Source organism: Impatiens glandulifera, chromosome 3 (assembly GCF_907164915.1).
Source record: "Impatiens glandulifera chromosome 3, dImpGla2.1, whole genome shotgun sequence".
In the NCBI taxonomy this organism is placed as follows: Eukaryota; Viridiplantae; Streptophyta; class Magnoliopsida; order Ericales; family Balsaminaceae; genus Impatiens; species Impatiens glandulifera.
This window is the reverse complement of record NC_061864.1, coordinates 19,045,326-19,060,930: the sequence shown is the minus strand read 5'-3', so window position 1 is coordinate 19,060,930 and position 15,605 is coordinate 19,045,326. Positions and strand designations below refer to the sequence as shown.

The 15,605-nt window shown below is 32.6% G+C and overlaps 1 protein-coding gene across 1 annotated transcript; it reads right to left on the bottom strand.

Annotated features, from left to right (window-relative positions):
* Positions 1–8,966: 8,966 nt before the first annotated feature.
* LOC124929923 (transcription factor MYB102-like) lies at positions 8,967–10,582 on the bottom strand. Its single transcript, XM_047470301.1, has 2 exons — positions 10,389–10,582; positions 8,967–9,240 (listed from the first exon to the last, which is right to left on the bottom strand). The coding sequence occupies exons 1-2, from the start codon at positions 10,580–10,582 to the stop codon at positions 8,967–8,969; spliced, it is 468 nt and encodes a 155-aa protein (XP_047326257.1).
* Between the last annotated feature and the right edge of the window lie 5,023 nt (positions 10,583–15,605).

Here is a 15,605-nt window from a genome sequence, read left to right as displayed (position 1 = left end):
ATATTTATAACTAATAACCATTAGAAATTATGAGATAAAAAATAATTTTGTTCGTCTCAAATATAGATAATTTTTATAAAATAAAAATATTTATCTTTTCATTCACCACCTAAAACATCATCTATATAAAAAAATAAATTGTTTATAAAATTTTCTTTAAATCTAATCTTAATCTAATAAAAAATAAAAACAAAAACAAAAACATCTCAAATAATAACTTTATATTTTCTTCAATAATTTAAATATAAATATTAAATTTAATAAGTTGATATATATATTTAAAAAAAAAGAGAATATAAATAAAAAAAGAACAAAAGTAAAAAAGAAAAGAGAAATGATAAACCCAACGAAACTTCAGCGAAAGCAAGGCCACGAATCCTACGTCGCCTGCCATGTGGGTAGAAGAGAGAAAAAAAAATAAAAAATATTAAAAAACGTTTCAGTTCCCAGTTCCCCCTCTTTCTTCTTTTCATTTCTCATTTCCAGCTATCGTTCTCTTTCTTCTCTGGCGATTTGGCTCTCCGCTCCGGCATCTCGGTTTCTTCTCTTTTCTTCATCTTCTTCCGATCGAAAATGGTAAGTTTTGAAGCTCTCCCTTGTGTATCTTCAGTTCCTTCATTTAGGTTTAGGTAGGTCCAGGTTCATACTACTCTTCTTTTCAGGCTGGTGTTAGTCCAGGTACATCGCCCGACAAGACTCCAAGGACTTTAAGGTAAATACGAATTCTTATCTTTTAGAAACGTATATGATTTTGATATCGGTTAGGGTTTAGCGATTAGGGTTTCACGATAGAAAAGTATATAGCGTGGAAATGTTTTTGATATATTATGTCCCGAAAAGTTTATTAGTTGCATATTGTGTCCCGAAATGGTGGTTTCTTGTCCTAAAAGTGTGGTTTCGGGACCCGAAAGTCCCAAAATGGTGATTTCTTGTCCCGAAAGTGTGGTTTCGAGACCTGAAGTATAGTTTAGGGTTATATTTTTTTTATATCCATAAAGTATCCCTGAAATTGAGTGCATATTGTGTCTTAAAAGGCTAGTTTGAGGACCTAAAAATGTGGTTTCGGGTCTTAAAACCAGCCTTTCGGGACTTAATATGATGGTTTCTTGTCTCGAAACCGTAGTTTCAGGACCCGGATTGGTTCATTTATTTCATTATCTATCTGATTCATGGTTTTTAAATGCTTATCTTTTGTTTTTGTAGAACAAATAAACGTAAAAGGAATGCCCAAGAAACCAAAGTAGCCCCCCACAACTTGTTTTTAATTAGAACCTCGTCTTTTGGCCTTTTCAATCTTCTTCGACTACTATCTAATGAACAAAAACAGGCTGTGAAGTCAATAGGCTTTGGCTCTCTCTTATCATTATCGCTTTCAAAATGTACCGAGGAGATCTCTCGTTATCTAGTTAGACAGTTTGACTGTACTAAATGTGCATTCACCTTAAAAAGTGGCGAGAAAGTGAAGATCGAAGAAGAGGATGTTCAAATCATATTGGTCTCCCTAGAGGGGAGCTAGACATTGTAGAATACGAGCATAACAAGACCGATGACTAGTTGAAGATATTTAGGACTTGATAGGGTAACCCTGTTAATGGCGCCCCTATAGTGACTAATATGCCAATGAAATCATGGAGAACAATTTCAAGGTAGTCTTCGTATTATTTGTTGTCAGCTTTCTCTGGTGTGATCACCTAGGTCAACTAACCAGGTATATCTCATTTATGTTTTTTTTCATTTGCAGTTGACAACATATATGTATGGTATATGCATTGTTAAATAATCCTCAAATCTGTTTTTTTTCACTTGCAGATTTAGAATTCTGAAATCTATTTCAAATATTGATAATATCAAAAAGTTCAATTGATGCAAATTTGTACTTGAAGGATTAGTTAAATCATGTAAAAAATAGAAGGTGAATGAAAAACGACATTTCCAAGGACCACAGACGTTCCTTATTGTAAGTTATCACTAATTTATTTCCCTTGTTGCAAAAATAAATGGTTTTAACATATGTATGTTTTCAGCTGTGCTACGTGTATAGGGTGAGCAACCCTGAACTGGGAGGAGTTGATGAGCGTCGATTTCCTATACTATCATGTTGGAATGACACGAAGTTAAAGTTTAGGCTGGATATGGAATGGGCAAATGGAGGATTCAGACGTGGAAGCAATGTTAGACGCATTCCACTACCACCTCTTTAGAACGAGGAGACAAATGTGGATGAGGGGGAGTACGAAGAGACATATCAGGATAGGGGCAAACGATGATGCATATGAGGGGGTGCCTAAGCCTCAAAAGGCAGCACCTAAGGAGGCAACACCTAAGAAGGCAACACCTATGAATTCACCGCCTATGAATTATCCACATATGAATTCACCACCTCTGAAGATAACACTTCTGAACACAGCAGCACTTCAGTGTGCGAATTTTACAGAGTGTTTGGTTTTCATTTCTAAAGTCACTCTGATGATTTACAAAGCCATCAGAAATTTGGAAAATCTATGTTCCGGCTGGGATACAACGCCATTGTATGACAACTCCATGCACATCTTATACAAATTCATGGACAATAATAAATGTTTTAGGGATGTCATGCACAAATACTTCAAAGATCGAACACCCACTGCATAAAATGAAGAGGGTTTACACGAAGATGGGGTACACAAAAAGAATGTACACAAAGAGGATGTACACGAAGAGGGGGTACCAAAAAAGGGAGTACCCAAAGTGTGGGTACCAAAAGAGGGAGTACCCGAAGTGGGGGTACCAAAAGAGGGAATACCCGAAGTGGGGTACTAAAAGAGGGAGTACTTGAAGTGGTGGTTAGTCAAAAAAGAACAGAATTGGTGGTTAAAAACAAAGTCAGAAAAAATCCCATGCGGAATGCGAAAATTCTGGCACGTCTTCAATCTCCATATATGATGAAGAACGGGGAAAGAAATCAACCTTACTTTGAGTCTGCCAAAATAGATTACCGAGATAAAATCATTATGTGGTTCATTTTTGCCAATGAAGATGATAAGAATACGAGGTAATTAACAATGTTTATATTTCTTAGTTTAATGGTGTTTTCGGGTCCCGAAACTATCGTTTAAGGTCCCGAAATGGTGGTTTCGAGACTTGAAAGGCTGGTTTCGAGACCTAAAAGGCTGGTTTCGGGATCCGAAAAAGTGGTTTCGGGACCTAAAAGGCTGGTTTCGGAACCTAAAAGGGTGATTTTGGGACCTGAAATGGGTGTTCATTGTCCCTAAATGGTAGTTTTAATTTGGTTTTCTTTATTATGTAGTTTCAGGAAGTAATTGTTGTATGTAACCGAGCATACCAAGATCAACATAGGGCAATTTCAATCAATGAAAAATGAATGTCATGTTGAAAGTGGTATTATTGATGCATGGGCACACATTACGTGTAATAATAGTAAAAAATGTTCCGAGGGGAAAATTGTTTTTTCGACAATCGTTTTTGTAAGTCACTATATCTTTCATTGTTGTTTAAACCAATGGTCTTATTGTTATGTTGATTTTATTTGTAGGACTTTTGGAGAGATTCAGAAGCTTGTTTTGATCAAATAATTGAAGAAATGAGACAATTCTTAATAACACCCGAAGACATGAAAAGTTCTAATCTTGTAAGTCTAATATTTTTATATCATCTGATTCTTGCTCATATATATCATCTGAATCTTGGTCATATTTTTGCAGATATTTTTACCAATTTTATACGAAAGTCGCTATTATTTTGTTTGCATCAATATGCAAAAGAGAGTAATTGAAATCATCAACAACCTCCCACGGCCCCCAAAAATACCATGGGAAGATAAATATGTCACAACTCGGACACTGTTAATGTTGAAGTGTTTGTATGAACGTGTTTGTATGTTAAAGTGTTTATTAACTTCTTTAGTAAAACAGGTAGAAAACTTGGTGAATTTCTTCTAAACCATCGACCTGAACATCGCAACCAAAATTGTTAAATTTCCATTCAAAGTTTTGAAATTAGCTTAACAAGGCAGTTCAAATACAACAGATTGCGCAATATACTGTATGAGACATATTCAAACTTATTTGGGCGATGCAAAGTGGGATTGTGGTATAACCAAAATAAATGTAAGTTACATATTTCACATTTTAATTGTTTTACAAATCTTTAAATACTACTTAATTATCATTTTTTTGTAGGCAAAGGGAATGCTTGAAGCTTTACGAGTCAAATTCTGTGCATTCATCGTTCGTTCAAATTTAAACACAAATTTGAACAATATCTTTCAGAAATTTTTAGACATTTTAAAAGAAGACATTTAAATAAGTAGTACATTGTAGTATTTTTTAGTCTTTAATTATATTCAATTATAATTATATTCATAATATTCAATTACAAACCAACATTTCTTGTCCCGAAACCACTCTTTCGGGTTCCAAAATCAAGGTTTCAGGACAAGAAACCAACCTTTTGGATCCTGAAACTATGATTTCGGGATAAGAAACCAACATTTCTTGTTCCGAAACCCTGATTTCAGGACAAAAAACTAACATTTCTTGTCTCGAAACCAACCTTTTGGGTCCTGAAACTACACTTTTGGGTCCCAAAACGACCGTTTCAGTACGATAAATCAACATTTCTTGTCCCGAAACCAAACTTTCGGGATCCGAAACCACTAACATAAATATGACAAAAACGTAAAAATATTCAAAGTGACAACGTGATCATATAAGTACTATATTCGTTAAAAATATGACAAAATGTAAAAATATTCCAAGTGACAAAATGATCATATAAGTACTATCTTCGTTAAAAATATGACAAAACGTAAAAATATTCCAAGTTACTATCTTCGTTGAATGTTATCCCCACACGCATTATCTTCGACATATATTTGAGAGGACAAAAGTGATGTGAAGGATAATTGAGTCGAAAGTGGATCATTTCATTGTTGTTGTTGTTGTTGTGTTGAATTCAAAACTATAGATGTTGTGTTCGTATTTCCCTTCTTTTTTGATCTCGACGTCTTGGGATTTTCTCAATTAAAGATATTTTCCTCTTTGTTGGTGGTCGTCCTCGACTTCTAACTTTGTTAGGAGAGTGTGTCAAAATGGATGTAGAGGGAGATGAAAATGGAGATGGAGATGCTTCTGTGTTTTGTCTTCAGATGCTTCTGTGCTTCCATGATTAAGTGACATAAACTGTTCAATCAAGTCTTTTATTCCGTTCATATCCAAAAAGAACAATTGACTTCAGATTTTACTCCAACTTGTTAAACCTCTTGCATCAATCGAGTTAGACTATTGTGAGGTTTTTTTTACTTCCAAAGACATATATGAATCATAAATGTTGGTGATATTTTGATACCCACGCTTAATATCTTTACGCCACCGGTCCATTATATAATACATTGGTACCTCATTCACCCTCATTTTTTTCAACACAGCCATTATATGCCTACACAAAATACCTCTAAACTCAAACAATCGACATTGACATTTCACATTGCAATCCATTTCGGTATAATGCTCGTTGTAAGAAACATCTCTTACATGTTCTCCATTAGCCCCCAAAATAATTTTCTCAACTCTAAATATACAAGCTGATCCTTCCTCTTCAATGACTGAGATGTCGCACAACATCAACCCTCTAACTTATTCTTGAACTAATCTAAATATATCTGGAGTGTAGAAGGTTTGATATTGCCTTTCAACGGAAAATCCACTGACAGTTGGTATCAAACAATTAAACGATTGAAAATCCAATTTCTTTTTTCTCTCGATATTTCTCAACTGAGCCCTATCATATTGCTCGACGAATTGTTTGAGGGATGTTTTGGACTGCACGTAGTCATCAAAGAAGGCATTCATACTTTCACTCCTTTGAGATGTTGACATCCCGACCCAAAATTGTCCTTTCACATAAACAAGTATCCATTTAGATCTTTCCAAAAACAAAGATTTCAACCAAACATTATTCCAGTTGATAATCTTCTATTAGTCTATTCCAATCCTCTTCGCATTTTTGAATATTTATGGAGTTGTATACTATGTTTTTTAGCATCTTCTTTATTAGATGATATTCAGTATTGCTTCCAAGTTTTATAGGAAGTTTCTTCATTATATGCCACAAACAAAATCGATGATGAGTTTTAGGAAATACCTTCTCAATTACAATTGGCATGGATCGACATTGGTCTGTGATTATGGCATTTGGAGGTCTATCATCCATACATTCCAACAAAATTCTAAACAACCAAGTGAAAGAATTTGAATCTTCACTTGACAATAAGCCACATCCAAGTAAAATGGATTGACCATGATGATTAACCCCAACAAACGGAGCGTACGACATGTCATAACGATTTGTCAAATAAGTTGTATCGAAAGAGATAACATCGTGGAAATCTTCAAAGGCAGCTCTGCACCTACTATCTGCCCAAAACACATTTTTAATTCGGGATTCCTCGTCCAAATCAATAAGGTAGAAGAAGTTTGAATTCCTGATTTGCATTCTTAAGAAATAATTACTGAGTGCTTCAGCATCCCCACTCTCTAACCTCAACCTTCGTGCTTCTGTAACATAATTTCTACATGTTCTCTCATTGAAAGACATGTTTTCATATCCTCCACCTTCCACTACAATGGATTGAAATGTTTTGTCCACAGTTATTCCAGCTTCATCGTTTGTATCCAATATTCTCTTTACATTTCCGTATATTACTTTGTAAGATCTAACATGACGTATCCTCTTAGGCTTAATGTATGGTTGTGCTCAAGACAAATACTTGTTATCACATATTCCCCTTCATTTCAAACAACAACATTAATCTTTACTTTATAATCTGTCTTCGTTATTGGTCTAGGCTAATGAAACATATTTTTGGCATTCAATTCTTTCATAAAACTCTTGGCACAACCAATGCTGAAGTATTTCCTCTTACCACCTACATTTTTCCTCCCTAACTTGGTAATGCTGAATCCAGTTAAGTGGGCATATGATGTGTATAATTCAAAAAAGTTGTTCTTCGGAGAAAAATGTCATTCCAACACTAGGAATGTGATTGCAAAATATAAGTGTAACCATAAGAAATACGTCCTGAAAACACCCTTTCGGGTCCCAAAACCACACTTTAGGGTCCTGAAACCACCCTTCCGGGTCCCGAAACCACCCTCTAGGATCCCGAAACAACCCTTTTAGGTCCCGAAACAACCCTTTAGGGTCCCGAAACCCTGCATTTCTTGATCCAGAAACCATACATTCGGGTCCTGAAACCACCCTTTTGGGTCTTGAAACGACCCTATTGGGTCCCAAAACTATCATATTTGGTCCAGAAACCATACTTTCGGGTTCCAAAACCACCTTTCGGGTCCCGAAACGACCATTTTGGGTCTCGAAATCTACATTTTTTTACACCAATAATTGGGTACCTTTTGGGTTCAACAACAGGGGTGGATTTGTTCCGATTAAGTGCTTCATCTATTGTGTTTATCATTTCTCAAAAGAAAATAATAATTTATAGGTTGTCCAGCTTACCTTCTTCACCTCATTTTCTCTCTCATGGAATTATGTATGTCAACAAAAATTGAGTATATATATAATAGGATGAGCTTGGGCCTAGACTACATCCGTCCGTGACAATAGTTGTGTGAATTCTTGTGTGATCATTTTCCCTATATCATATGTCGTTTTATTTTCTATGTGGATAGAATTTGGTCAAGAAACTAACAAGCCTGAAATTCATTTCACACCCTTTTATAATGATTTATAAAAAGTTTAAAATTATATAAACCTAATATTATTTGTTTATTAAATTTTATGTTAAATTTTATTAACTTAGATGGTTTAAATGTTAAATTTATATGGTTAGTAATGTCGTACGTTTATCAAAATTTATCTTGAATTTAAAATAATTTTTTTTATTATTCAATAAGTGTTGTATTTATATGGTTAGATTACAAGTTTAAGACTTATATATAATATTTTAAAATTTAACCGTTTCAAATTTATAAGTGAGTTAACTCACAATCCGACTCAAATATATATTTATTTTTATTGAATTATATATAAATAACGGTTTATTAAAATAACATGTTAATCAACAAATTAAATATATAACTTTTTTAAGATTAGTTAAACAATTATGAACAAATTATTATTATTTTTAACATTTTGTATTCATCGAGAACACATATCCTCTTAAAATTGTATAAACCATGACAACAATGGTTGGAGTTGGCCTATGAACGGTTAATAAGAAAGTGTTTTCAAATGACTCTAAGAAATTACTATTAACAAAAAAATAAAATTTAAAATCAAAATTTGGTATAGCCTTTATTGTCATAATTCTTTCAAATATTTTCACGCATACATAAGATATTTCGGGCACAAAATCGGACAACTCATCTCGTCTTCATTTGGAAGAGTCGTAAACATATTTCCCTCCGTCTAGCACCGAGTTATGACCAAAGACAAAGGAGTCGAGTAATTCTCCGTCTAAATTTTTTTCTACACAATGAAGTAACAAATATCAAATTTAACACCATAATAAATAAATAAATCACTGACCCCAAATCGACATTGTTGATGTATCTCCAAAATAGTTGTTTCCCAATAATGCATCCCAATCCTCTTGAGAACTTGGAGATTTGATGTAGGCATACAATTTGATTAGGCATACAATTTGATTGTAAATTTTGGGTTGCTTGATTCTGAATTGGTGGGAAATGAAAAGGATCTTGAGATTGGATTGAAGGGAGCTCTGGAAAATAATTCTGAGAAAATGATGATGGCAAATTTTGATCAAGTGGTTGCTGTAATGAAGACAAAGTATTGGCAACAATAGGACCCATCTCAAAAGGATCATTAGAAGAGGAAGTAAAACCATGATCAATATTTTCAAGCTAACTGAAAAGAAGATGAAGCAGCAGCAGGATGCCTAGGATAATAATAATAAGAAGAAGATAATGCAGGAAAGTTAAGAAGAATTATGTTACCTCTTCAGCTATGCGTGACCATTTATTTGCAATACTGGCATGAAGACGAACAATCGTCTCTATTTCATCGGCGGCTGTTATCGGACCTTTCTTCAAATCAGGTCTTAAATGATTTATCCAGCATAACCTACACGATGATTTCATGCAGAGATTGAGTCCAGATTCTTTCTCAACGGTGTTCCAGTTCACTTCCCCATGCTTACAAATGTAATCAACTAGAGTTCTATCTTCTTCATCTGTCCACGTTCCCTTTTTCAATCGAGAACTTCTTGTTCATGTGAATTAGATTTACATATTTATAAACCCCTTTTCATATTAGATGAATCGTGCATAATTCAAAAACTTATTACATATACCGGATCTTGATTTGGATGAATATGAAAACAAGAAGAATCGCTTGTAAATTGAATCAATCAAGAATAATCAAGATTCTGTATATTCTATCCCTGTTTTCTCTTTTCTTAATTCTGTGCGTATCAATGTAATAAGTTTTTGAATTAATATGAAAAGTGATTTAAATATCAACAACTGGGAAATCTAACTCACCTGAACAAGAAGAATTTGGATTGTAAAAAGGTACGTGGACTCAAGAAGAAGATGAAGTTTTAGTTGCTTACATTCGTAAGCATGGGGAGGACGCGAGCTGGAACACCGTTGAGAAAGAATCTGGACTCAATCGGTGCGGGAAATCATGTAGGTTACGATGGATCAACCATCTAAGACCTGGTCCGATAAAAGCCCCCTGAAGAAATAGAGTCGACGATTGTTCGTCTTCATGCCAGGATTGGAATTATAAATGGTCACGTATGTATAGCTGAAGAGGTAACAACATAGTTTCTTCTCTCTTCAAACTATAAGTCTATATATAATAATAATAAGTTCTTGATTGTAAAAATATGTAAATGAAATCAAAATAACAAAAATTAAATCTAAACTAACAACATCTAACCCAAAATTCATTTAAATCAAGATCGGTCAGTTGGATTTAATCTTGAATCTTTTTGGGCTCATTGTGTTTAAAATTTATTTTGAGCTTTTGAGTCTAAAAAGATTTAAGTTTAAAGATAAACAAAACGACCTTAAAATAATTGAATTTAGAAGTAAACAAATCACATTTGACCGAAAATCTTCATTTTGAGTTTTTGGTGCATTCTTGATTTTAATTGCTTTGATTCTTGTATTTTCTTGTATATTATGTGAATATATTATAGTACTATCATTTTAGCTCAGAAAAAATTGAGTTATGAGCCATTCTTGGTTACCATTTAGTTAAAAATAGGAAGAACAGTCGAATTTTTGTTGTAGCGACGCATGTTCAAGTTTTACCCGGCGCTTCTTCAAGTCTATTGTCGCCGAGAGCCGATGCTTCTTCCTCTCCCGTTGCGTTGCACGCGGCCGACCGAGAAAACTAACCAGATGCTTGGAGTTGGCTGCTGCTGGCTAAGATTTCCGACACATACGACCGATGATTCCCACGATGGCGGCTGCTGCGCGAGAGGAGGAAGCATCAACACTTCCTGACGCTTACTCAAGGGTTCCCGATACTTCAGCGATGCTCTTTTCGCACGCCTGCTTCCGTTCTTATCCGACCGAGAGATGCTCCTCATGGCTAGGTTTGTCGAGTCGTCGACGCTTCCGACCGAGTTTTCCAGCTGCTGCTCACCATCCGACAGTTCTCCCTTGCTTCTAGCTAATTTTCCCGACGCTTGAGACCATTTTTTTTTCTTTTTGGCTTTTATTTTCGTTTATTTTGTTTAGTCTTAAGTTTCCTTTTGGTTTTTGCATGATGTAAATTTATGATTTTCTTGATTTTAGGGTAGACTAAAACCTAAAACACAGCATCAATAACTCTAAAATTAAAATCAAACTACAAAAATATAAAACCTTTAAAATCAAAAATACAAAAATTAAAACATAAAAAATCAAAAACTTAAAAAATTGAGAAGATAAAAATCTCTTCATAAATTTGTTTGAACTCTAAAATATTTATCCTTAAATATAAAACTCACCAAAATCCTTACAAACTTAGTAGACTTAGAATAAGTTTAAATATGAGATTTATTAACTTTTAGTCTCCTTAACACTTATGATAATATTATATGAGGATTTATTTTCCTACTTTATATTCTTTAATTTTTTACTTTTACTTTATTTCATTTTGCTGTACAAATACGAAATGGATAATATCACGCTTATATTTAATGTATACATGAATAATTAAAAATATAAAAAGTAAAAAGCAAATTATATTTTAAAAGACCATAACTGAATTAGTAGAGACCCAAAGGCGTTTTGAGACTTAGTTAGCCAAACTCGAATGAATCTCTAAATATGGCGTGCATGCATGCGCATTATTTGTTTTTTAATTTTATAAAAGTTTGGCGACGACTCTGTAGTTTTGAATTTGTTAAAAATTGAAAAAACTCTAAATAGACTTATGTCGACTTCCCGTTAAATATCATAATATCTCATAGATTCTATACTAGTAAGTTATGGAGTTGTTTATAAAGTTTCGCTTTTAAAAACTTAATTTTCAATTATGTAAAATTGATTCACTTTCACAAAGTTTTCAAATTTGGTCATCCTTAAAAATCCTGCAAAATTTTTTTTACGACTTTACTGGAGTCCAAGCTTAGAATATTAGATGTGGGTTAAATCTCAAGCCTTCTGACTACTCCATTTCGACCCAGACAATTGCTTCGCCCGATTTCAAACCCGAATTTTAAATTTTATTTTAATTTAAAATCCCTAATGTCAATTTTATTTGTTCATTCAACCAATCAACTTCTCTAATTAATTTACCTCTAAATTAATTTAATTTAGAAAAATTACAAAAAAATATTAAATTGTCAAAATTATTATTTTTGACTAAAATAAAATTTCACCTAATTTGTAGGATATGTTTAAATTTTTTTTAATTTTATGGTGCCTTAACTTGAGTTTTATAATTCCAAAAATCACAAAAAAAAATTCCTAACTTTTAAACATATTCTTGACCAACACAAAATAATTTAGGACATATTTGAAAAATCCCTAACTTGGTGGTATCATAAATAAAATACTACAACTCTAAAAATTAAAAAGAATAATATTCCTATATGTTCTTAATATTATCCTCAAAAATCTCGTGCACGGAAATTCACATTCGAGCGAATTTGAATCTTTTTCCTTTTGTGTATCCTTATTTTATTAGTTTTCGTCTAGACAAACAACACAAAATTCCGAACATCAAATAAGTGTAATAACCATTCACGTCTTAATAACCAACCTTTTAGGACGAGTGTATGAGACATACTGTCAAAAACTCTTTCCCAAATGTAACCAGGCATCGTACCTTTAATCAAAATACTCTAAATGTTTTTCCTAATTTCTTTAGGAAACAAGCTAGGGTGACGACTATAAAATAAACATTTAGAGTTAGGCCGTGCCCAAAACATCTAAGGAGATCCGAAATCCCGAGACGTAAAAATGTGCGTACAGAAATCATATACAGTAACATTTATCGTGAACAATTCGGCGTTGTCGAATAGCGCAGCGTTTGAAAGAATTGTGTGGTCGGTCGAGAAGATTGTGGTCGGAAGTCCTATTGCAGTTTGTTGGACATAGAAAAAACTGTAGTAAGAAAAAGAAAAAAGTAATAATGTTTAAAAAAGAAGAAGTTGGATTCTAAATGCTGTTTAATTTTAATTTAATTATAGTAGTGTTGTTTTATTGTCCATTAATTTATGTTTAAAGCTGGAAAATGAAACATGAATAGACAAATTATATAGGTTAATTTGTTTGTTTATGTTTACAAATCCGGATGTCCCTGATAGGGTGACTTGTTTCATAAATTATCTCAATGTATTCAAACATGTATTGTTTATAATTATTAGGATATGGATCTTCCATGGGACTTCTATGATGAATAACACAAAACAAATTTTAATTATTGTTTTAGGCTATTTAGTGCAAAAGCTGATGAACCTTTTTACCTGTAAAATTGATTGAATGTACACTAATAGAAATGTCATAATTATCGAGGATGATAACCGAGAGCTATCAAAAGTTTCGTAAATAAAGAAGTCACCGAGAGCTCGCTAAAATTTAAATAAGTCACTGAGGGGCTTTACATAGTTCTCGCTGATAACTGTTATTTCCGAGAACTTTTGATTTCTGCTCTCGCTGAGGTTGTAATTAATAATTTTTCCGAGGGAACCCTTAACACCCTCGTAGATATATTTAATTTAACCCTAAATCGATTCTTTCTTTCTTATTTCTGTTAGAAATATTGTCTTGAAATAAATTACAGAAATATATATAAAATGATGTTACAAATAAATGAAATAAATAAAATATATAAAGAACAATATCACCGAATAAATTGTTGATTCGAGGCATGTGCTTAGCACATTTCCCTTAAAATAGTTCTATCGTCTCCCATTTGTGCTGGAGCTTATCGCAAATGACTGTCTCTCAGGGTACAACGAATCCTGTAGTGATTCTACACTGAAATCACTACTCGTCGAACTTGATCAGCGTACCTGAACTATCACCGGGTTTCAACGGAAATATCGAACAAAGAACTCGAAGAACACTCACAAAACAAGAAGAAGACTTTTGGAATTCTAGTGTGAGAAAAAATATAAGATAATATAGTGTTTGAGATTAGAGATGAGGGGTTTTATATTGTTAAAAAGTTAAACTTTCATAAAAATAAAATCAACTATTAATCTTTGATCCAACGGCTGACCTTGATAGAAAATACATATTACATGATTTTCTAAATTGCTAATAAATTGATAGCAATAAATTGATAGCAATAATATCACAAAGGTTACAATGACAATTAACCAAATTAAACATATTTAATTTGATAATTGTTCTTCAAGCCATTAAATGTTAATTACATCATTAATAAATTAATTATAATAATTTAATTATTTGGATCAAATTTCACTTTAATTCACGTTTGAATTTCATGTGAATTTCGTTTGAATTTTATTTGATTTTATTTACCCAAATTCTCATTTCCATTCATTAATGAAATTTATGAATTCGTTTAAAATTCCAACAATCCCCCACATTAATGGAAATTGAAAGATTAACCCGATGAAAGGTTCAACAGTTGAATTCTACATAGGATAGGTAGGTGTAACTCTTTGAACCTTCCCTTATGAAAGTATATAACTTTACTAGCCGATTAGTAGGCTCAATGTCCTTGAACTATTTTTCCATTTGTGTAAACGATTACACACTTTCACATAAAATTCTCCCTGATACATGTAAAACTCTCATGGTTGTGTCCATTTTGTCCATGGAACACGTGCCTAGTTCTGTGAGAGGGTCTAGAATTGAGCCGTGCAATTCTTTCGAAGCGACCCCACTTCTCCCTCATATAGGTGATCTCTTTTCTCACAAAGAATCATTAAAAGCGATATGCTTATCCTCGTCAAAATATATATTGTTTCGTTATAGGATTAATCCTCAACAATAATTTCCAAGTCAGTACAATTAGGTTGTCCCATTGAACCTAGTTCTTGGGATCTCCAGTGTGCATAAGTTGAGTTTTTATTCATACCAACTTATAGTAGGCTGATGTCTTAAAAGACTTTCAAACAAACTCTCTATTCAATAATTTTATTAGTGGATCCACAATGTTATCTTTGACTTTTATAGTCAAATTTGATAACTCCATTAGAGAGTATAGTCTAATGACATTATGTCTAAGACGTGTATGTCTAGACTTGTCATTGACTCTAAGCTTGTCCAATTTCAAATTACTATCACAATAATTAGAAATTTCTGTTGGTACATTCTTAGTTAACCTTGGAACATCTTTTAATAAGAAGCATAATCATTCGTACATGCTTATCATTTAATTTTTTATGAAAATATTGTTTACTTGGCTAACTAGTAGACAAAATGTCTTTGAACTATTCTGCCTTTGTGTAAACGATTATATATTTTACATAAAAATATTTTATTTTTCGACATGAGTCAAAAATATAGATTATAACGTTTAATCTATCCATCATAAGTTTCTTACAAGATTTTCATACGTAGATTGCACTTCTAAGTGTAAACATATTCACTTTTAGACGTAAAGTCTTTCATTTAATAATATCAATATATCATTTGATAACAACATGATATTTCGTTTAGTGCAATTCATATCCTTAATGAATTTAATCATTTTTATCGTAATTTTCAACGATAAAAATATCATACAAAAGACACGTAATGAAATAATTTCCATTGTCTTCATGATATATAAAATTGTCACATCCACTTTTTAATAAAAGTATGATCAAATTTTCATATCATTATTATAAAATTTGTTATAAGTCATATCAAGACTTTATAAACTTTCATATTCATTTATTTCATAAAATATTTTTTTGAAGAAATTGATTCTTCAATTTTTTATGAAAGTAATGTCAAAATATGACACGTTTCTTGATTTCAAAATCCTCAAACTTAAAATATCAATTTGAGCACCAACTCATCAAATACAAACAAGACATTTTCTTGTTATTTTCTTTCATTTTGTAAAGTTGCGCAACTTTATCTTTTATAGAGAACATATTTCTCTAACAATAAATTATCTTTTTATTTATCATAATATACACAATTATTTTTGTGTTATAA